At 36.7% G+C, this 23,182-nt stretch overlaps 1 protein-coding gene and 1 pseudogene across 1 annotated transcript; both read right to left on the reverse strand.

The window, feature by feature from the left end:
- Positions 1–5,211: 5,211 nt before the first annotated feature.
- LOC132618382 (cytochrome P450 CYP72A219-like) lies at positions 5,212–9,148 on the reverse strand (annotated as a pseudogene).
- A 2,476-nt stretch (positions 9,149–11,624) lies between these two features.
- LOC132620280 (cytochrome P450 CYP72A219-like) lies at positions 11,625–21,981 on the reverse strand. Its single transcript, XM_060334953.1, has 5 exons — positions 21,601–21,981; positions 14,676–14,893; positions 13,662–13,906; positions 13,130–13,514; positions 11,625–12,496 (listed from the first exon to the last, which is right to left on the reverse strand). Exons 1-5 carry the CDS (start codon positions 21,869–21,871, stop codon positions 12,071–12,073), a joined length of 1,545 nt encoding a protein of 514 aa, XP_060190936.1. The 5' UTR covers positions 21,872–21,981; the 3' UTR covers positions 11,625–12,070.
- Between the last annotated feature and the right edge of the window lie 1,201 nt (positions 21,982–23,182).

Below are 23,182 nucleotides of genomic sequence, written 5' to 3' on the forward strand. Positions count from 1 at the left end.
CTAATACGGAAATATGTAATTATAAAAAAAGATCCGGGTAAAAATTATATGATGTCGCAAATGACCGTGCTATAATATTTAATGACAAACGCTATCATTTAAATGTGCGAAATAAATGCGATGTGTGTGCGGAAGTTGGTAGAAACGTCGAGAAATGCAAGTTTCAATAATACTAAATAATAGTAGCAAATAAATAGCGGTAGTAATACTGCTAATAATGATAACAATAATGATAATGGTAATAATGATAATGCTGATGATAATAGTGATAAAAAATAATAATAGATATAATAATAATAGTACATAACAAATATTGATAATTAATAACAAATAACAATAAGAATAATGATAATAATTAATAATAATAATAAATATGGTAGTAATTAATAATAAAAAAAATGACAATTATTGATAATAACAAAAATGATAATAAATTAATAATAATAACAGTAATAGTGGTAATAATAAAATAATAATGATAATAATAATAAGAAATAATAATGATGATAATAATAATAATAAATAACAATTATTGATAAAACAATGATAATAATTAATAATAAAAATAACTATGATAATGATGATTAATAATTAATAACAAAAATAACGCTGATAATAATGATTAGTAATTAATAATAATAATAACAATAATAATAATAATAATAATAATAATAATAATGGAAATAACAAGAATAATAATAATTAATGATAATTAGTAATAAATGATAATTTAAGAATAATAATAATAATAATAATAATAATAATAATAATAATAATAATAATAATAATAATAATAATAATAATGATAATAATAACTGCAGTAGAATAAAAACGTGGGTGTTAATAAAAGACTAATAATTATAGTAAAATTTAAATGCATATTTTTTAATTTTCTCAAAATACCAGAAGTATTAATAGGTATTTCGGGGGAGAGGCGGGACAAAATTGGGTGTCAACATCTATTCTCGTGGCGGATGATGTTGCAGAGAAGACTTGGAATCGAGTTGCTCAACTTTTCCAAGATAAAAAGCACTCAAGGGCAGCGTACCTTGAAACTGAATTCACCACCACAAAAATGGCCGACTTAGGCTCGGTTATGGCCTATTATAATAGGCTCAAGTCTTTCGCGGATCAGCTTGCCAACGTGGGGTCACCGGTGTCCGACCAACGTATGGTCTTGCGCCTCCTTGTAGGCTTAACGGAGACATATGCACACCTTGTCACCACCATCCAGCAGAAGGATGTGCTGCCCTCTTTCTCTGAAGTGTGCTCCAGACTCAAACTCGAAGACGCAGCAGCCAAGGAACGTGCCCGCGATTCCAGTCCCACGGCTCTACTTGTTGATAATGATACTCCCTCCCTGCCACCTGGCGGCAACAATAATTCAACTAACCGTCGTGATAATAATCGTGGTAGGATTTCTAACAGGAACAAGGGAAAGGGGAACAACAACAACAACAACCGCGGGAAATCCACAGACCAACAACGGCCAGTGGCCGACGGGACAGCCACCGGTAGGGGGCTACTACTGGCCTGCCTGGCCGCCCCAACAGTGGCCAATGCCCCCCTGATCGTATCCGACGAGACAGTGGCAACAACGTCCCACCACACCGCGGCCCGGCAACGACATTCTCAGTGCGGGTCCACGACCTCAGCAGGCCTATTCCATGCATGGTCCGACCTATTCTGGGTACACTCTGACAGACGTGGAGGCAGTCATGCACACTTTGTCCATGCATCAACCGGATGATAATTAGTACATGGACACCGGAGCGACTTCCCACATGACTGCCAACTCAGGTACTCTCACGTCTTATTTTAATTTGGGCAATAATTCTGGAATCATTGTTGGTAATGGTAGCACTATTCTAATTCGAGGCTATGGTCATACATCCCTACCCCTACCTAATCCTTAATTACGTCTCCGAAATGTCTTGCATGCTCCAAAACTCATCAAAAACCTTATTTCCGTACGTAAATTCACTAAGGACAATAATGTTTCTGTTGAGTTGGATCCTCTTGGGTTTTCTGTGAAGGATTTACCGACGGGGAGCCGCCTAATGAGATGTGAGAGCACCGGAAAATTGTATCCTATCATTGCCACAAAATGGACCACTCCACCATCCACCTTTATTGCCGCATCACCTAGCTTGTGGCATTCCCAACTCGGCCATCCGGGAAATGGTATCCTTAGTTCTCTTCGTAGTAATGCCTTAATTGAATGTAATAGGGCCCGAACTTCTTTTTGTGCCTCTTGTCCTTTGGGGAAACATGTTAAATTGCCATTTTATGATTCATTGTCATTTACTACTATGCCATTTGATATCATTCATAGTGATTTATGGACATCTCCTGTTTTAAGTTTTAATGGGCACCACTATTATGTTTTCTTTCTTGATGATTATAGTAATTTTATTTGGACTTTTCCAATCTCTACCAAGTCCCAAGTCTATTCCACTTTTCTATCTTTTAAGGCATTAATACGGACTCAATTCGAAAGAGACATTAAAAACATTCAATGTGATAATGGGCGGGAGTTTGCCAATGGGCATTTTCAATCTTTTTGCGCCTCAAATGGTTTAAATTTTCGATTTTCTTGCCCCCGTACCTCTCCTCAAAACGACAAAGCGGAAAGAAAAATTAAATCCATTAACAACATAGTGCGCACTCTTCTTGTCCACTCTTCCATGCCCCCCGCTTTTTGGCATCATGCTCTCCAAATGGCCACATACCTCCTTAATGTACTTCCCACCAAAGTCCTTGGGTATAAATCACCAACGCAAGTTCTCTATCAACGAACCCCCTCCTATTCTCATCTCCGGGTTTTTGGGTGTCTATGCTATCCACTTTTCCAATCTACAACTATTCATAAGTTACAAGCAAGATCCACCCCGTGTGTATTTTTGGGCTATCCGTTGAATCATAGAGGATATAAATGTTATGATTTATCCACCAACAAAATCATCATCTCAAGGCATGTTATCTTTGAGGAAACTCAATTTCCCTTCTCCAAATTGCACTCACCAACCCCAACTTCTTATGATTTTTTGGACCATGGGATTTCTCCATATACCCTGCATTTTCTGTAACAGCCTCCTCCACCCGTCGTTCCCTCGGTCAAGCCCCTCCCTCCACTGCCGAGCAACCCCTCCCCCCGCTGCTCCACCCGTGACTGCCCAGCAGCCCTCCCCCCACTGCCTAGCGGTCCAACCCCACGATCACTGCCCCACAGCCCCTACCCCCCACTGCCCCACCCGTGACTGCCCAGCAGCCCACCCGCATGGTCACTAGAAGCCAACATGGGATTTTTATGCCCAAATAACCGTTCAACTTAAATACTTCTAGCACTCCATCCATCTCGCCTATCCCACAAAATCCTGTCAGTGCTCTAAATGACCACAATTGGAAAGATGCCATGGTTGATGAATATAATGCTCTAATTAATAATAAGACGTGGGAGTTGGTTCCACGTCCCACTGATGTGAATCTTATTCATTCTATGTGGATTTTTCGTCATAAAAAAAAAATCTGATGGTTCTTTTGAGAGGCACAAAGCCCGTCTTGTCTGTGATGGCAGGTCTCAACAGGTTGGAGTTGACTGCGATGAGACTTTCAGTCCGGTTGTCAAACCGGATACTATTCACGCTGTCTTGAGCATTGCACTTGCAAACTCTTGGCCCATTCATCAGTTGGACGTCAAGAATGCTTTCCTACACGGTAATCTTAATGAGACTGTTTATATGCATCAACCTATGGGGTTTAAGGATCCAAAGCATCCACATCATGTCTGTCTCTTGAAGAAATCGTTGTATGGACTTAAGCAAGCTTCCCGTGCATGGTTCTAACGCTTTGCAGACTATGTCTCCACTATTGATTTTTCACATAGACGATCTGATCACTCTCTCTTTATTTATTGTCGAGGTTCTGACATTGCTTACATTCTGCTATATGTTGATGATATTATTCTCACAGCTTCCTCAGATGCTCTAAAAAAATCCATCATGTCTCTACTTAGTGCCGAATTTGCTATGAAGGATTTGGGCCTTCTAAGCTATTTTCTGGGTATCGCTGTTACCCGGACTTCACACAGCATGTTTCTCTCTCAGAAAAATTATGCATAAGATATTATAGAGCGTGCGGGCATGACTGCCTGTAAGCCAAGTCAGACACCAGTCGACACCAAAGCCAAACTTAGTGCCACAGCCGGGCCTCCTTGCGATGATCCCACCCAATATCGTAAGTTGGCCGGCGCGTTGCAGTACCTTACATTCACAAGACCAGACATCTCCTATGCGGTTCAACAAGTATGCCTTCACATGCATGATCCAAAGGCTACACATATGCAAGCTCTTAAACGCATAGTCCGATACATTCAAGGTACTATTGAGTTTGGTCTCCATCTGTACAAATCCACCATTTCCTCTCTTGTTTCTTATACAGATGCAGATTGGGGTGGTTGTTAGAACACTCGCCGATCCACATTAGGTTACTGTGTCTTCCTTGGCAATAATCTCCTCTCATGGTCATCCAAACGACAACCTACTATGTCTAAGTCGAGTGCCGAGGCCGAATACTGTGGCGTCGCTAATGTCGTCTCTGAGTCCTGTTGGCTTCGCAACCTTCTTTTGGAGCTCCTTTGTCCCATCCGGACAGCTACATTGGTTTATTGTGATAATGTTAGTGCCATATACCTATCAGGTAATCCAGTTCAGCACCAACGCACTAAACATATTGAGATGGACATACATTTCGTACGTGAGAAAGTTGCCCGTGGAGAAGTTTGTGTTCTTCATGTCCCGTCCCGTCCCGTCCCGTTACCATCTAGATCGCAGATATCTTCACTAAAGGTCTTCCGCGCGTGCTTTTTGATGATTTCAGGGACAGTCTAAGCGTACGACAACCTCCCGTTTCGACTGCGGGGGTGTGATAGACTATGTAATAGTCTACGTAAATATTGTAAATATTCTCTTCCTTATGTATAGTAATTAGGTCCTATAATTTAGCCTAGTATCATTCTGATAGTGAGATACCTACTTTGTATATAATGACTTTCATACATTAATACAAATCACAGATTGATTTCCTACATCTTTAATTAGGAAATCATGGCATCTTCTAGTCCACTATCAAACATTAGTATAACAAAGCTTTCAAATTTAAGAACTCAAGCAACAGTGATAACAATGAGAGTAGAAACTCATGGCACATAAATTAAACCAGAATACTCACAACTTTTAGATGATTTAATCCATCAAAATCTGGTTTCTGAGTCCCAAACACTTGCAAGACTTCTTCTCTGGCCCGTGCCTGCCAATCTTGATACCTGCTTAACAACACCAGAGTCCACAGGAGCAACACTGCCGTAGTTTCTTGGCCAGCAAAATAGAATAACTTGCATTCTTCAATAACTTCCTCGATGGTCATCCCAAAGTCCTTGTTTCCGTGCTGTTCAATTTATTTAAAATATGATTCAAGCCATATGCCCAATAGATCCTCATTATCGGCTTTCCCTGCTTTCATTGCCTTCATTCCTTTATCGATAATACCTCTAATTGAGGTCTGAACGTCCTTTTTTATTTCCTTCATTCTTCTGTTCCTCTTTGTTGGCAAAAATCTTTAAAATAGTATTACATTGAACAACAAACTGAATGCGTTATATGAAGGGAAGCAATGTGCATTTCTTACATAAAGTTTGGCTACAGTTAGGATAATTAATTTACCTCCAGCCTGGGATATAAACTGATCGTACAGCTTCAAAATAATGCTGAACTTGTTCCTTTTGAAGTTCAAAAATCTTTCTACCTTCTTCATGACTACTGCCAATAGCTGTCCGAGAGATTGCATCACAAATCGATTGCGAAAGGTGAGGCCACACATCTATCTCATGTGAGCCTTCAACTGAAACAATGTCTTCCCATTTGCTCAGCATCTCACTACAGCTCAAGTATAAAGCTGGAAGCATATGCTGTTCGAGGAAGAAGAAAAATGTCAATGACACAACACTTAAGCAGAATCAGGAAAGCACAGACAAATCTTTAGCTTCTATAGATGGAAAGCAGGATTGATGATTTTTCTATGTTTGGCCCATTTATCTCCCTCATGCTTTATTAGTCCGTGTACCAATAAGTTGAGTTGAGTAATGGATTTGTATGAGGCTTTTGATACAAATAGGTTTATACCTGTGGTGTTGGACCCATCCAGATAAAAGGTTTTTTCCCTAAAAGCATATGTCTCAGGATTAACTACTGGTACAAAATTGGATATGAACACATTTATGCAACCTAAAAGTAGAAAGAAATCAACAAGGTTTTTGAACCAGAAATGAACAAGAAAAGTAGGCGTTTGGCCAAGAAGATTCATCAAATTTGATCCTTTAAAACTCTTACCTTTCAAGAGGAGGCAAACTTTTGTAATTAGAGTAAGGACATGTTTAATTTGAATTATGTTAGATGATGAGATAATACCTCAAATGGTCACTCAATTAAGGGTAGGAGTGTCAATGATTTTTCAAAAACCAGTTGGAACCGTACCGTACCGAACCCAATTTTTAGTTTTTTTTTTTTAAATAAAACCGAAAGTTTCTATATAAATCTATAACTGTACCGAAAATTAGATTAGGTCTTTTATTTTATAGAACTTATCGAAAAAATACCGAATCGAACCGAATATATATATACATACATTAACATTTTTTTTTTTAGATTGAGCCTTGCCTTGAGTTGAATTTAGATGGAGGGGTCTACAATTAAAATCTAAACCTACCATACTCTATCAAAACAATGTACAAAAGGTCTCAAACACTACTCTACTTGAGGTAGTATCACTTATCAACAACTGCAGAAGACTAAACGGTCTGATTTATCATCTTCTTATTTTTCTTTCCTCTTAATTTTTTCTAAGTTTAGGACGTGATTATTCCAGTGAGCATAGTATAATCTATAACATTATCTTTTAAATTCTTTAGCTTAAATTACAATTACCCTTTAACCTAAGCTTTAATAGTTCACGTAAGTTATCAATATTGGTTCATCTATTTCAAATTAACTGATTGGTATGAAGATTACCAATTTAATTTATTAGTATAGTTCTTCTCTTTAACATTTTTTTCTATGATATTGATATTCTGTTAGAAGTAACAAGTACAAGTATATATTAATTTACTAGTGACATTCATTGATGAGATTTATCGAATATTACATTTCAGTTTTGTTCATAACTTTTTGATTATTAAGCAAAAAATAATAATAATTCATAACTTCAATTAGTTTTTGGTATTGAATTGGCCATTAGGTGACCTTTCAAAATACAGCAAATTAACAGAACCGAACTAATACCGAAGAAAAATCGAGATAATGGGACGGTTTTGAAAACTCTAATTTTGGTTATACAAAATAAAATAACCGAAAAATTGGTATGATATAAATTCTATAAAATAACCGACAGAACCGTACCATTGACACTCCTAAGTCTAAGGTACTTCACTCAGAAAGTCACTTAACTTTATTTTTCTAACCCAAAAGTCACAACTATTGGTACTTTACTCAGAAAGTCACTCAACTTTGTTTTCTAACTCAAAAGTCATTTAACTATTGATATTTTACTTAGAAAGTCACCAAATTTATTTAAATAGTTTTTTCATTAAATTTTGCTAGACATGAAATTTTTATTTAAAGCCAAATATTTAAGAAATAAAAAGATACGCCCTTTTAACCATTTTTGTTACCAAATGCCTACAAGTATTTTCCTTGAAAAATATGTTTCATCAAAAGTGGTAGGAAAATACTTTCCTCACTTGGATTTTTCTCCTATAGTCCATTCGAAATAATTTTTATATTCTAGAGAGTTATATGACGATACAAAAATTCTTCTACGAAATATTTTCCTAACCAAATGCGCCCTATTGTTCTGTTGGACAGCAAAAAATTGCCAACTTTTCCATTATAAAGCTTTCACGGAAGTACAATTTTTTATTGATTGCACTCTCTGATTCTTATTGTGGAAAAATAAAATAAAAAAATTCTCTGATTCTTGTTACAGAAGAATTATTGAAAGAAGAACGGTTATAGGTTTTTTTCTTCAAAATATTCTATAGAACATACAGTTTAGCAATTCTAATACTGTGCTAGATATCAGTATAACAAAGGATATTTAAAGAGAAAAAGAAAAAAAAGGGCATTGAATTTTAATAAATTAGATTGCACTATTCAATAAAATGGTTAAAATAGGCATATTTTGAACGAAGAGGTGACAATAATAATTAGCTCTAAAGTACTCATCTAAAAGCTTAAGTTCTCATAGGAAACACACATATTATTTACTTAATTATAATTATTTCTTCTAACTCTTCAACAAATACTCCCCCTCCTCTGCATACTTTGAGTACACTCCGTACACGTTATCCAGACATTATCTTTGAAGTGAAACATGGTTTTTTCACACAACTAAAATAAAGTATATATGATATTAAATCTTGACCAACTCTTTATTGGTAAAATTCAAAGAAAAAGAGACTCATACACAGGAATATGAATGAGGGATTTGTGAAAACGGTTGATTAATGCAAATGTCCCCTTTTTAGGTTACAGTCTAGATTTTGTTCCTATTTTTAAAAGTACTGCAAATATAGTCCTTGAAAATTATCTTAGACTCAAGTTTAATGTTTAAGCAAAATTATCTTAGACTCGGGTTTAATGTTTGCTTAAATATTCTCTCTCTAACGTTTGCAATAATGCACAAAACTTTAGAGGTAATCTGACATTTGCTTTTAAGATCTTCAATTTACTCAAAAAAATGTAACGTCAGCAAATTGGACGAGAAATAAAAAAATGGTCATCTACTAAGCAACTATTTATCAAACATACCATATTTATTGATGGTTTCAAGAAAGAAAGGCAAAGGCAAAGGCACCATTAATCTTGGTGCTATATCATCAGACAGATTCATAGGCTTTGAATAAGTTCCCTGGTTCATCCCAGAAAGCTCCTTCATGTCCCCATGCAAAATTCTGTAAGAATTACCTTTTAGACCTTGTTTCCTCAACAGCTTCTCCAACTTCTTTGGACTGAACCAAACCCAATTCAGTACTCTCCATAGACACACAAACAGAGTAATTACTATGGCAGTACAAGATACTGTTACTATCATTTGAATTGTGTACATTTTTTCAGACAGCTTCTTAGACTTCGTTATTGCCTAATTTCTGCCCCTATAAATACCGATGAAGTGGACGTTCGGTATTCGGTTTGATATTTTTACTATTTTGGTAATTCGGTTATTGGTAATCGAAAATAGATACCAAACCAAACTTCTAAAGTTCGGTCCGGTGCGGTATATTAAACTTCGGTATGGTAAATCTCAGTACGGTAATTACATATTGAAGAAAAAAGACATAATTTGTTCAACATTTGACATGCTAGCTTTTAAAAAAATTACATATAGATCTCGACTTTCAAGCCCTAAAATTATGAATTTGGCATCACCGGTCAATCAATACACCCAAATCACTCGTTAATGTTACTCATATATATGGTTAGAGGTGGGCATTGGATATTCAGTTCGATATATTTCCAAAGTTCGGTTTCAATAATTGAAAGTAGATAACAAATACTGAACTTTCAAAGTTCGGTCCGTTACGAAAAATTTCTATTCGGCTTGGTAATTCAGTTTTCGATTATTTATGCCCACCCTTAGTCCCTTACGTATAAATCATATCTACCATGTCTGGGGAGAAACGACCCCGTTATTACTAACGAGCAAAGGTAAAATATCTGAGGTCTTTTTGTAATTATCCTAAGACAATACTATTAATGGCTCTGATTTTATTTTAGGATTTTCTAATGAAAGATCAAGGGTGTTACATGGTATTGGCGTCATATTATCTTATCTGTGCCTCGGGGTTCGGTCCAAGTTCTTCCCAAAAATGCAACGAAGCTCCACAGGTAGTAATATAAACTGTTTTCTTTGTTTTATTGAATATAGACATTGAGGAAAAATCAACAATTAAAATTGATATTTATCACTGTTTCTTCCAAAATGAACTTTTTTATTTGTCAGAGAAATCCAAAGATTGATACTCAAGAAGGCCATTGTGACTTGTTATATTTATTGGAATGTTTTAAGTATTTTTGCATGACTAGACTTGATAAACTATATGAACTTTTATAATACTAGTTTTAGGGTACGTGTTTACCTATGTCAAAGTATAAATTTACACCGTCTGTGGATATTAGTCGTGGCACGTTTCAATTGAGACAAGTACATAATGACTTGTACATGGAAATTGCAGGAAGGAAGGGGCGGAGCTACCCTTGCTTGCTTGACGCCTCTTTGCCAGAAAATTACATTGTATAGATAGGTGAAATTTTAGTTTTATAGATATGTATATCATTGTTGACACTCCTTAACGCAAGTTGGAGACTTAGCACAGCGGTAAGGGGTTGCAAAACCTCCCTAAGGTTGAGTGTTCAAACCTGGATCACGACATATTTACATTTTTTGACACTCTTTAGTATGAATTCTGGCTCCGCCATTACATGATAGTTGGAGCAATTTAATGCAATGGAAATTAATGTAGGAAATTAAAAAAAACTGCACCAATTTAAAGTATGTGGAATTCACCAAATTTGCCATCCATTAATAGTTTAGCCCAAAAATGTCCCTATATTTATTTAATTGGGCAAAAAATGCCCTTATTTCACACAGAATATAACCGAACATAATTAGATGACTTACACGAATATATTCGAACCTACATGCTTACATTAAGGGCATATTTGAACCCACACGCATACAATGTGTCATTATAAATCCCAGGATATAACCTTGTTTCCAGTGAAACGACACCAAGCGTCTGGAATAGTGTTCGCTATCTGAGAGTATGTTGCAATCTTTATAGATTCAAGTTATATGCATTACCAAATACGACTTATATATCTTATACTCCCTTAGGATAAAAAAAAAAAAAATCATTCAGCCATTTGCACACCTCTTAAGAAAATACTAACTTAAAAAAAAAAGGTGATTTGATTAAGTTACCCCTAATTAAATAGGCATTGATCATATAACACTTAATAAGGACAAATCTGAATAAACTAGGTTTATTTATTTTTGATTTGATAAGTGAACATTTTTTTTGATCCAACAAAAAAAAGAAGCTAAGTGAACATTTTTTTTTATCCGGAGGGAGTATTTTTCAAAAGAGCCTTATAATTAGAGTTGCTACTCAGATTACTGCAAATTACAATGTGTGCGCGTATGTTCTTTTACAACCAAAAATAAATCATCCAGAGAGAGACAAGTTAGCTTTTTCCAAAGAGCTTTAATTGCTCTGCTTATTAAAGCTCAAAATATTTGAAATCTCTCTTTTAAGGGAAGTTTGGCTTTCCCATTTTCGGATGATCTTGAATTTTTTTCACTGATGTCTCTAAGTGATACTTTATAAGCTATTCCTATGATCCACCAGCAGCAATAGATGAGTCCGAACCAAATCTTTGATGCCTCCATCTCTTAAGTGAACTCCTGACACTAAAACCATGTTGAAGCATGTATCCGTGTCAGAATTTGAAGTTTATGGGTTCTGACACCGAACCATAGCTTGTTTTAAATTCTTTATGAATAATTATACATATCTAATGTGTTTCTTATAATACAAATACAAGATTTAAGCAAAGGTTATTGAGTTCATCCGAACCCATATCTAATATTATAACTCCACGCCATAACTGAGTTTGAATAAACTCTAGTATATTACAAGACACCTCTCACAAAGCAGAGCACCATACTGAGGCTGAATGGTTACTATGGACCGAGAGGCGTGTGCATGAGATGGAGAAAGTTCAAAAGAGAAGCTTTGTAGGGTCATGGGCAAATCCATCTTTGCTTCTAACATGGCAAAATTTTGTCCAATGCATATTCTAGGACCCCAAGCAAATGGAAAATATGTGACTAGACCCTTTGTTACACTTGATAGTCCTCTTACAACAACAACAACAACGTACACACAGTGAAATCTCACAATGTAGGGTTTGGGAAGGGTAAAGTGTATGCAGACCATACCCAGTGATAGTCCCTCTTACAGTTTGTGGAAAATAAGCGGAGCACCATACTGAGGCTGAATGGTTACTATGGACCGAGGGGCGTGTGCATAAGATGGAGAAAGTTCAAAAGAGAAGCTTTGTAGGATCATGGACAAAGCCATCTTTGCTTCTAACATGGCAAAATTTTGTCCAATGCATATTCTGGGACCCCAAGCAAATGGAAAATATGTGACTTGACCCTTTGTTGCACTTGATAGTCCTCCTTTAAATCTCTCTGGATTGAACTTGTTTGCATCTTCACCCCATATTTCTTTATCATGATGTAATAAGAGTATAGGCAAAGAGACTAGTGAGCCAGCTGGTAGAGACAATCCTCCTAATACAATGTCTTCGTTAGCTCGCCGACTTATTGTTATTCCTGGGGGGTATAGCCGTAATGACTCGTACAAGATCATCGTCACCTGCCCAAAAAAATGCTCCTCCTTGAGTTATATCTAGAAAGAACGAGACATGTGAGAATTTAACTTTACAATTACAACCACTTTTCACTGGGGCTTTGGTCACCTACTCCCCTATCATCAGGTCACCAACTTTTGACCTTCCAACACTGAGCCGGCGTTAGCGCCGTATACATGGTCATATGACTTGGCAGATACCTGTGTTTTTTGGTAAACAGTCCCCGAGCCTAGTCATTGCGGCCCCCTTTGTGAGTTACAGGGCTTCTTTGTCGACTTCCTTAAATTTTTGTGGCTAAACTTCTTCCGACCATAGGAGTAATCCTCTAGCTTGTAACCAACGTAAAGAGAAGTTCTAAACATGAGATTATCCCTTCTATCGAAGACATAATTATCTGATAGATGAGCAAGCACAAATCCTGAGTTCAAGTCTCACCCCACCGATAATCAAAAGAAACTCAGACGTGCTTGTAGAAGAGTTCCCCCTTCCCAAGGAAACCATGGCATTTTCTAGTCCGATATCAAACGTTAGTATATATCAAGGTTCAAATACAAGCACTAAAGCAATTGCAATAGCAATAACAATGAAAGTAAATACCCATGGAACATAAATTGAACCAACAAAACTAGTATACTTACAACTTTTAGACGATTTAGTCCATCAAAATCTGGTTTCTGATTCCCAAAGACTTGCAGCACCTCCTCTCTGGCCCGTGTCTGCCAATCTTGATACCTGCTCAACAACACCATAGTCCATAGGAGCAACACTGATGTAGTTTCTTGGCCAGCAAAATAGAATAGCTTGCATTCTTCGATGACTTCTTCGATGCTCATCCCAAAGTCCTTGTTTCTATGCTGTTCGATTTCTTTAAAATTAGATTCCAGCAATATGCCCAATAGATCCTCATTATCGGCATCCCCTGCTTCCATTGCCTTCAATCTTTTATCAATAATACCTCGAATTGCGGACCGAACATCCTTGTTTATTTCCTTCATTCTTCTGTTCCTCTTTGTTGGCAAAAATCTTTGAAATAGTATTGCATAAAACAGCAAACCAAAATGCGTTAGATCAGAAAGATGAAGGAAGAAATGTGCATTTCTAATGAACACTTATAGTTTGTAATAGAGTACTTTGGCTACAGTTTTCCAATTCTTAGGAAAATTAAGTTACCTCCAGCCTGGGATATAAACTGATCGTACAGATTCGAGAAAATGCTGAGCTTGTTCCTTTTGAAGTTCAAATATCTTTCTACCTTCTTCATAACTACTCCCAAAAGCTGTTCGAGAGATTACATCACAACTCAATTGCTGAAGATGAGGCCATACATCAATCTCATGTGAGCCTTCAACTGGAACAGCGTCTTCCCATTTGCTCAGCATCTCACTACAGCTCAAGTAAAAAGCTGGAAGCATATGCTGTTCGACAAAATGGTGAAAGAGGAATAATGTCAATGACATTAACACTTGAACATAATAAGGAATACATATATTGGTACCATCGCCATCTAGTATAAGTTGCTGGTTAAATCAAAAGAAAGAGCGTCTAACAATGAAAGGTGAACTCGGTTAGGAATTACAAATCTCTTTAAAATAAACAGATCCATTTTGCTGTAATACATCCAAGACATTATTCTACAAATGTAGTCCTCTTTGGATAAAGGAAGAGAAACATGGACTAAATGCCTATGAATGTACGCTAAAGAGTCTTGACAAATGATGATCTACACAAGATTCACATTTTCGAACTATAAAATAGGTAGTGCAATTCACTCGAAATAGTCATACGTGGAATGCATGCAAGTCCAGAACAAAATATAAGAAGTCAAAGCGGAAAGAAATCTTTAGGTGGAACAGTAGCCAGAGAAGCAAGAGCTAGCATTGTATCGACCGGTGGATGAAGAATCTAGAACATCGAATAATGATGCGGACGAGATTCAACAATGTAGAACCATAAGATCCTTCTATGCTTGTCTAACTCAAGTCATACGTAGGATACATAAAAGTTTAGATTGAAAGATAAGGAAGGCAAATAAAAGGAGATAGAAAGACTTAACCGGAGCCGTAGCCAGAGAAGCAAGAGCCAGTATTTTATTCATCGGTGGATTAAAAATTGCGAACATCATAAATTCTGGTTGACCAATCACGAAGTTGAAGGAGGGAGAGGGGAAGGACAACAGAGACAAACCTTTAACTTCTCTAGATGGAATGCGGGATTGATGAGTTTTCTATGTTTGGCCCATTTGTCTTCCTCATAGCTTACTAGTCCTTGTACCAATAATGCTGCTAATGGATTTCCACGAGGCTTTTGATACACATAGGTTTTGGAGAGTACTTCCTTCACAAGCTGAGGGTCCATGATTAGTATTTGTGGCCTTGGACCCAACCATATAAAAGATTTTTTCCCTGCAAGCACATGTCTCAGGATTAACTACTAGTACAAATCTAGAATTATACAACCAAAAAGAAAGAAATCAACGAGTGATCTTCAAAAAACAAAGAAATCAGGAGAAAAGGCTGGTTACAACTTCATCGAATTCGATGCTTCAAGAAAAGGTAAAAGAAACTACATACAGCCTGCAAAATTTTCCTACACATAAAGGTCAGGAATAGAGTAAAATCTTGCAAATTTCTATCTTCTTTCAAGGTTACTGCCTAAAAACAAAGTTGAAAGGGTTAACTAAAAGAAGCAACTTTTGAGTTTACACTATACATTTTAACCAGACAACTATACTTTATCCTTAACAAGAATGGAGGTATTTCGGATGAGATTTTTTTTTTTCACCCAACTACAATAAACTTGTTCAAGATCTTGACAAACTCCTTAAAGTCAGATGGAAAAATTCATCACAAAAGAGATTTCATTACAGGAAATAATTGGGAAGCTACAAAATTATATAGGGGTTCGATTGAATCCAATAGCTTTTACCCAAAGTTCTATAGTTGTATTAAAAAAATCATTAAATATGTCACTATTATCGGCTACCACCACTCACCACCCACAATCACCCATGATCACCATCTTCATCCACAACAATCACTATTGTCAATCACTACAATTAACCGTCATTACCTCTAGCCACAATTTACACTAATCACCACCAACCACCATTACCATAACAATCACCAATCACCACCGATAATCACCATTCACCACTATTATATATCGCCAACCATTGTCATCATTCACCGCACCATTAGTTATCACTATCCTCCACCACAATTATTAGTCGCCACCATGAACTACCACCATCACCACTAACTACTACCACAACACCGCCATTAACCAACATCATCCCTGATCGGCACCCACAACTACCACCACTAGCCATCACCACTACCAACTGTCAGTTTTAAAATTATTTTCTTGGTATAATATTAGATTAATTTAGTGTTTTATGAAATATAATATTCATTAATTTTTAAATAAAAGTAAATCTTATAAAAGTAAATCTTATACATTCAGATGTTCGAAAATAAAAAAAAAATAGTATTCAAATCTTAATACATCTTAATATACACATGTATATTCAGATTCAGGCGTCTTAATACAACAACAACAACAACAACAACAAGCCCAGTATAATCCCACCACGTGGGGTCTGGGGAGGGTAGAGTGTACGCAGACCTAACCCCCACCTTGAAAGGTAGGGCGGCTGTTTCCGAAAGACCCTCGACTTAAGAGAGGAGAACAAGAGAGGAAAAACAAGACAAAAGGTTAGATAGGACCAAACATATCGAAAACAATAAGAAAGCAAGGAATAACAAAAGCGAGAAAGTCATGGTAGAACAGTTCGGAAAGAAAGGAGCATTAACTACTATAGATAACTAAGATAACCAAAGTACAATAGCCCAACAAATATAAGCAGCAATCCAATGCAAAAATCAAATGGCAATAAACAAATGAGCAAAACTACAACTACTATGGTCAAAGGATTAGTATTGCGGTATAATATCCTTATATTATTTGCTAGCATATTTGTAGGGAGATAGTTACCATATATTAGTTAGTTTCCTTGTTTCACTAGGATCTTAGTTTCCTTGTTTCACTAGGGTTCAAGATTGTATCCTATATATATTCTCTCTTGGTGAATGAATGGAACAAGTCAAGATTGTATAGTTTCTACATGGTATCAGGCCACACGTTTTTTTTCTTCTCTTCATCGTAAATTTCCATGGCCGGTGACGCCGTACCTCCTCCACCACCACCCAAAATTGAGTCTAATTCTCCCTATTTTCTTGGTCCTCAAGATCGATCCGGGGACTATATCACGCCTACTCGTTTCAAGGGCGCATCAAATAACGTTGCTGTCGGTCAGCACTTTACTTCCGATCAATGGAAGGCTATTACGGGATTTTTTGGTAATGCTACGATTCCCGAAAATCGCTTGAATGGTAAGTTTGATGTTTTTTCTTGGATTATTGACACTGGTGCTACTCATCATGTTATCGGTGAGAAATCTTGGTTGTTTGATGTCCATACTGTTGATTGTCCTATTGGTTTGCCTAATGGTGAAAAGGTGCTTTCTTCTTTGGAAGGTTCTGTTCGACTGTCAGATAAAATTACCTTACATCATGTCCTTTATGTGCCTTATTTACGTTGCAACTTACTCTCCGTCCCCCGACTTACTGATAATTTACATACTATTGTCTCTTTTAATTCTTATATGTGTGCTATTCAGGACCCACTGAAGGAGCTGATTGGAACGGGAGTTAGGAGGGACGGACTATACTATTTTAGCAAACCAGACGTGGTACAACATGTGTCTACTGTCGTGGCAACGTCCGCATTGGAATTGTGGCATCGACGATTGGGGCATCCTTCCGAGAGAGTAGTTAAGTTGCTTCCTCATGTCAGTAGTGATAAGAGTAGTTTAGCAAAGGATTGTGAAGTGTGTTTACGTGCTAAGCATCTTAGAGACAAATTTCCTTTAAGTGATAATAATGCATCTAGAATATTTGAGAAAATACATTGTGATTTGTGGGGCCCATATCGTCATGTTTCGTCGTGTGGAGCTCGTTATTTTTTAACAATTGTTGATGATTTTTCCCGAGCTGTTTGGATTTACTTGTTGGTTGATAAAACAGAAGTGTTTCCGATGTTTATGGCTTTTGTTGCTATGGTTGATTGACAATTTAATCAAACAATTAAAGGTGTACAAAGTGATAATGGTACAGAATTTAATTGTTTGATCGATTATTTTTCCGCCACTGGTATTTTGTTTCAAACCTCTTGTGTGGGTACTCCGCAACAGAATGGGAGGGTAGAGAGGAAGCATACACATGTGTTGAATGTTGCGAGGGCTCTCAGATTTCAGGCCAATTTGCCTATTTTTTTCTGGGGTGAATGTGTTCTTGCTGCATCTCATCTCATAAATCGTACCCCCACACCCAAATTGGAAAATAAAACACCTTTTGAAATTTTATTCAATAAACCTCCTTCTTTTGATGCTATTCGTACTTTTGGGTGTTTGTGCTTTGCTCATAATCAAAAAACTCATGGTGACAAATTTGCTAGTCAAAGCAGAAAGTGTTTGTTTGTGGGATATCCATTTGGTAAGAAGGGGTGGCGGTTGTTTGATCTTGATACGAAGGATTTTTTTGTCTCTCGTGATGTAAAGTTTATGGAGGATGTGCTTCCTTTTGCTTGTCCGCAAACCACTGCCCAACCAGCGTCTGCTGGCAGCCAGGCCGAGCTACAGCCAGCGGCCACTGTCCAGCCCGCTAGGAACCCAGCGCCAGCTGGAAGCGAGGCTGAGCGGCTGCCAACAGCCACTGCACAGCCCGCTGGGAACCCAGCGGCCGCTGGCAGCGAGGGGGGGGGGGGCAGCAACACCGAATGTGGAAGGTGTCTTGGGGCGTGATTTTCGGGAGAAATTTCCCTCTGTTGTGCTTCGTGATTATGTGACACACTCAGTTTTTGCTAATAGTCCGTCCCCTACAACTCCTGTTAACAATCAATCCTCAGGTACTCCCTATCCTTTGGCACACTATATTAATTGTGACAATTGTTCTGTAAATTATCGTAAGTTTCTTGCAGCTATTATTTCGGGTAAGGATCCTAAGACCTTCAAAGAAGCCATGAAACACGAAGGTTGGAGACATTTAATGAAAGAAGAGATACGTGCATTGGAAGACAATGGTACATGGACTTTGGAACATCTTCCTCCGGGTAAGAAAGCAATTGGTAATCAGTGGGTGTACAAGACCAAGTTTTTGTCAAATGGAGATGTGGAACGGCTCAAATCGCGATTGGTTGTGTTGGGAAATCATCAACAAGCGGGGATTGACTATAATGAAACTTTTGCTCCGGTCGCCAAGATGACTACTGTTCGAGCCTTCCTAGCCATTGCAGCATCCAAAAATTGGAAACTTCACCAAATGGATGTTCATAATGCCTTTTACATGGTGACCTTGATGAGGAGGTGTATATGAAGCTCCCTCCCGGGTTTGAATGTCCAGATCCTACGTTGGTGTGTCGTTTGCGCAAATCGCTATATGGGTTGAAACAGGCCCCTAGATATTGGTTTGCAAAATTGGTGACTGCTTTGAAAGGGTACGGTTTCCTTCAATTTTATTTTGATTATTCTCTTTTTACATTTACTAGAGGGAATATTCAGATTAATATCTTGGTTTATGTTGATGATCTTATTATTTCTGGGAATGATTCCGCTGCACTTGCAACTTTCAAAGCCTATTTGAGTGACTGTTTCAAAATGAAAGACCTTGGGTCTCTCAAATATTTTTTGAGTATTGAAGTAGCTCGTAGTTCATCAGGGTTGTTTTTGTGTCAACGCAAGTATACTCTTGATATTATCTCTGAAGCAGGATTGTTAGGTGCAAAGCCAAGTGGGTTCCCTATTGAGCAAAATCATAAACTTGGCCTTGCAAATGGAGATTTGTTGTCCGATCCGGAGGTCTACCGTAGATTAGTCGGGCGTTTGATTTATTTGGGGGTCACTCGACCGGACATGGCATATTCTGTTCATATTTTGTCGCAATTCATGCAAGAACCCCGGATTGAACATTGGGAAGCGGCCTTACGAGTGGTCCGTTATTTGAAAGGCACACCAGGACAGGGTATTTTGTTACGTGCCGACAGTGAGTTGAATTTGCAGGGATGGTGTGATTATGATTGGGCGGCTTGTCCGCTTACTCGTCGTTCGTTGACAGGTTGGCTAGTATTTCTATGTCAATCTCCCATCTCTTGGAAGACAAAGAAGCAACACACAGTTTCTAGATCTTCTGCAGAAGCTGAATATAGGTCCATGGCTGCGGTCACTTGTGAGTTGAAGTGGCTGAGAGGTCTGTTGTTGAGTTTAGGTATACAACATCCCAAGGCGATCAAATTGTTTTGTGATAGTCAGTCCGCTTTGCACATCGCAAAAAATTCGATTTTCCATGAACGAACAAAGCACATTGAGGTAGATTGTCACTTTGTTCGTGATGCAATTAATGAAGGTTTGATTTCTCCGTCACACGTTTCAACATCTTCACAATTGGCAGACATTTTTACCAAAGCTCTCGGCAAAACTCAGTTTGACTTCTTGCTTTCCAAGTTGGGCATTTTTTATTCCCATGCTCCAACTTGAGGGGGGTATTGCGGTATAATATCCTTATATTATTTGATATTATTTGGTAGCATATTTGTAGGCAGATAATTACCATATATTAGTTAGTTTCCTTGTTTCACTAGGATCTTAGTTTCCTTGTTTCACTAGGGTTCAAGATTGTATTCTATATATATTCTCTCTTGGTGAATGAATGGAACAAGTCAAGATTGTATAGTTTCTACAATTAGCCACCTAGCCTTTTATCCTAATCTGAGTCCTCCACAACCTCCTATCTAAATCTAAAAATAAAATAGGTTCAATGCTAAAAAACAATAAATATTGAACCCATAAAACTTAGCTCTCGTTTAGCCATAGATTTTGGAAGCATATTTTGAAGATTTGTTTTCAAATCTTTGTTTGGCCATAAAATTTTGACAGATTTTGAAAACGAATCTTCAAATTTCCAAATTCTGGCTCAAACCTATTTTTGGGCCAAGATCTATGTTTTGACATTTTCAAAACTTTTAAAAACTACCCAAACTTTTGTATTTTACAAAAAAAAAAAAAAAAAAAACTATCTATTTATGAACTGACTAATTCTATCTACCATGTTCTTCCATTAAAGTTGTATCTACCATGTTTCCACAATTAACGCAGTCTCTTCTATAAAGTGAAGATTGTTCGTACAATGTGGGAAGATTATATTAAAGAATAACTAGTTACTACCGTTATTGTTTTCTTGCACAATGGATCTTTGTATTGTAATTTGAATTGTAATAGCTAGTAAGTGTGTGATCATCAATTGTTGTTAAAATATCATGTTCTGCATAATTTAGGATTAATAAGTATGTATGTTTTGTATGATTGGATATTCTTGATAGTTTTTAGAACTTATGAGTGTAAATAATGTTTCATGTTTTCCAAAATAAAAAGTGAAATATGTTTTGAAAAAGGGAAAAGGGTCAAAAATGTCCCTCTACTTTGAGAAAGGGCTAAAAATATCCCCGTTACAACTTTGGGTCAAAATACCCCTCCCGTCATTAAATTTTTCAAATATACTCTTGTCTTAACGAAAATCCCCAAATCCCCAAACTAACCTGATTTCATTTTTAAACCAGCTTCATTTAAACCCGACCCAACTACATAAAAAAACCTATAGGCAACCAACTTGTTCCCTAGTCTTACATCTAGAGCCACTAGGCACAGGAGCGGGTAACCCATATGTGTTTTTTTATTTAATTACGCCAGATTTAAAAATGAAATCAGGTTATGTTGGAGATTTCCGTTAAAACAGAGGTATATTTGAAAACTTTAATGACGGGAGGGTATTTTTGACCCAAATTGGTAGTGAAGAATAGCCCTTTTCCCAAAGTAAAGGGGCATTTTTGACGCCAAACACATTTTTAAAACTTGAAAAACTTCGCCCAAATCAAGTTTTTCAAATTTTTTTTGAGAAGCTATGGCCAAACGCTAGCTTAAATTCTAGATACGTCTCTGCCCGTAATTATTGAATAAGTAACCTGATTGTATAAAATTATTTTTGTTTTTTTGAAAACATACCATATTTCTTGATGGTTTCAAGAAAGAAAGGCATCATTCTTGGGGCTACATCATCATCAGACAGATTCATAGGCTTTGAGGTAGCTTCCTTAACCATCCCAGAAAGTTCTTTCATGTCCCCATACAATATTCTGTAAGAATTCCCTTTTAGACCTTGTTTTCTCAACAACTTCTCCAACTTCTTTGGAGTGAACCAAATCCAATTCAGCACTCTCCATGCACACACAAACAGAGTAATTACTATGGCAGCACAACATACTTTTACTATCATTTTGTGTGATCTTTAAATAACTAGCTTCTTGACTTGGTTATTAATTTCTATCCCTATAAATATATCTACCATGTCCCTAGGGAATCAATAAAACGACGTCGTCATTAATGACAAGCAAAGGAAAATATCTAAGGTTTCCAGTGTGAGCACGTAATGGGACCATTATAGGCAGAAAATCTAACCACTGTCGGTTTTCTTCTTTTTCTCACAGCTGAAGTAGGCTGCTCCATGTTTCACGTGCTGTTTTGGCTATCGTATTGTAATGTATATTCCTTCAGTCTCAATTGTGACACGTTTCGAGATTTGAGAGTCAGAATCCGTGAATTCGGATATGAAATTTTTGAGTTTTTTGAAATAAAAATTAAATATTTGGAGACAACTTAAGAAATTAAAGTCATTGATAAGGAAAAAATTATAGTCAAAAGAAAGACTTGTATGAATTTCAAAATCTAAAAGGTGCCGAGACGGATGGATTATTATTTTGTAGATACAATATCTGGATAGGTTGTATCTTTTGTTATTGTTTAATACTCTATTCGTTTCAATTTATGTGATATAGTTTGACTTGTCACGAAGTTTAAGAAATAAAAGAACACTTTTGAATCTTATCTTCTAAAATAAGCCAAAGATATTTGCGTGGTTATAAATTATCTTGTTAAGCGTAAAAGGTAAAGTTTAAAGTTAAGCCAAATAAGGATATGTATCAATCTTTTTGGGACAAACTAAAAAGAAAAGTGTATTACATAAATTGGGACAGAGGGTATACTTCCTTTGTCCCATATTATTTGTCATGTTTTGTTCTCAAGAGTTCATTTAACTAATCTTCGAAGCTGAATTGGAGTAGATTAGTTTAATATTTTAAAATTATAATTTAGATATGAGATAATGATCAAAATCACACCTCAAGTTTACCTGTTTGTAAGTTTCGTACCTGAACTATCAGGTGTTTGCATTTTCTACCTAAACTATTCACTAATTATTTATCAAAACACACATCCACTAGTATCTGATGGTGCGTGGTGTACATTATTTTTGTTTTTGAAATAATGGTGCCAAATGGCACTCTATGCGGATAATTAATGGAATTAACTAGAAAATTAAAAAATAAAATAAGAGATAATGGTCAAAAATATCAATTTATTGTGAGTTTCTGGCATTAGTCGAGGTGTGTTTTGAAAAATAGTTGGTAGTAGTTCAGGTAGGAAACACAAACATTTGATAGTTCAGGTGTGTTTTGATAAATAATTAGTAATAGTCTGGTTAGGAAATGTAAACAACTGATAATTCAGGTGGAAAACTCACAAAAATGTG

Source organism: Lycium barbarum, chromosome 11 (assembly GCF_019175385.1).
Source record: "Lycium barbarum isolate Lr01 chromosome 11, ASM1917538v2, whole genome shotgun sequence".
In the NCBI taxonomy this organism is placed as follows: Eukaryota; Viridiplantae; Streptophyta; class Magnoliopsida; order Solanales; family Solanaceae; genus Lycium; species Lycium barbarum.

Coding starts and splice junctions, on each gene's coding strand:
- LOC132620280 (XM_060334953.1), bottom strand. CDS start 21,871: ATGATAGTAAAAGTATGTTGTGCTGCCATAGTAATTACTCTGTTTGTG. Junction 14,894..21,600: donor TGAAACCATCAAGAAATATG/GTATGTTTTCAA, acceptor ATGTGCTTGCAG/GGAAAAAATCTTTTATATGG. Junction 12,497..13,129: donor GACTAAATCGTCTAAAAGTT/GTAAGTATACTA, acceptor TTTTTTGGGCAG/GTGACGATGATCTTGTACGA.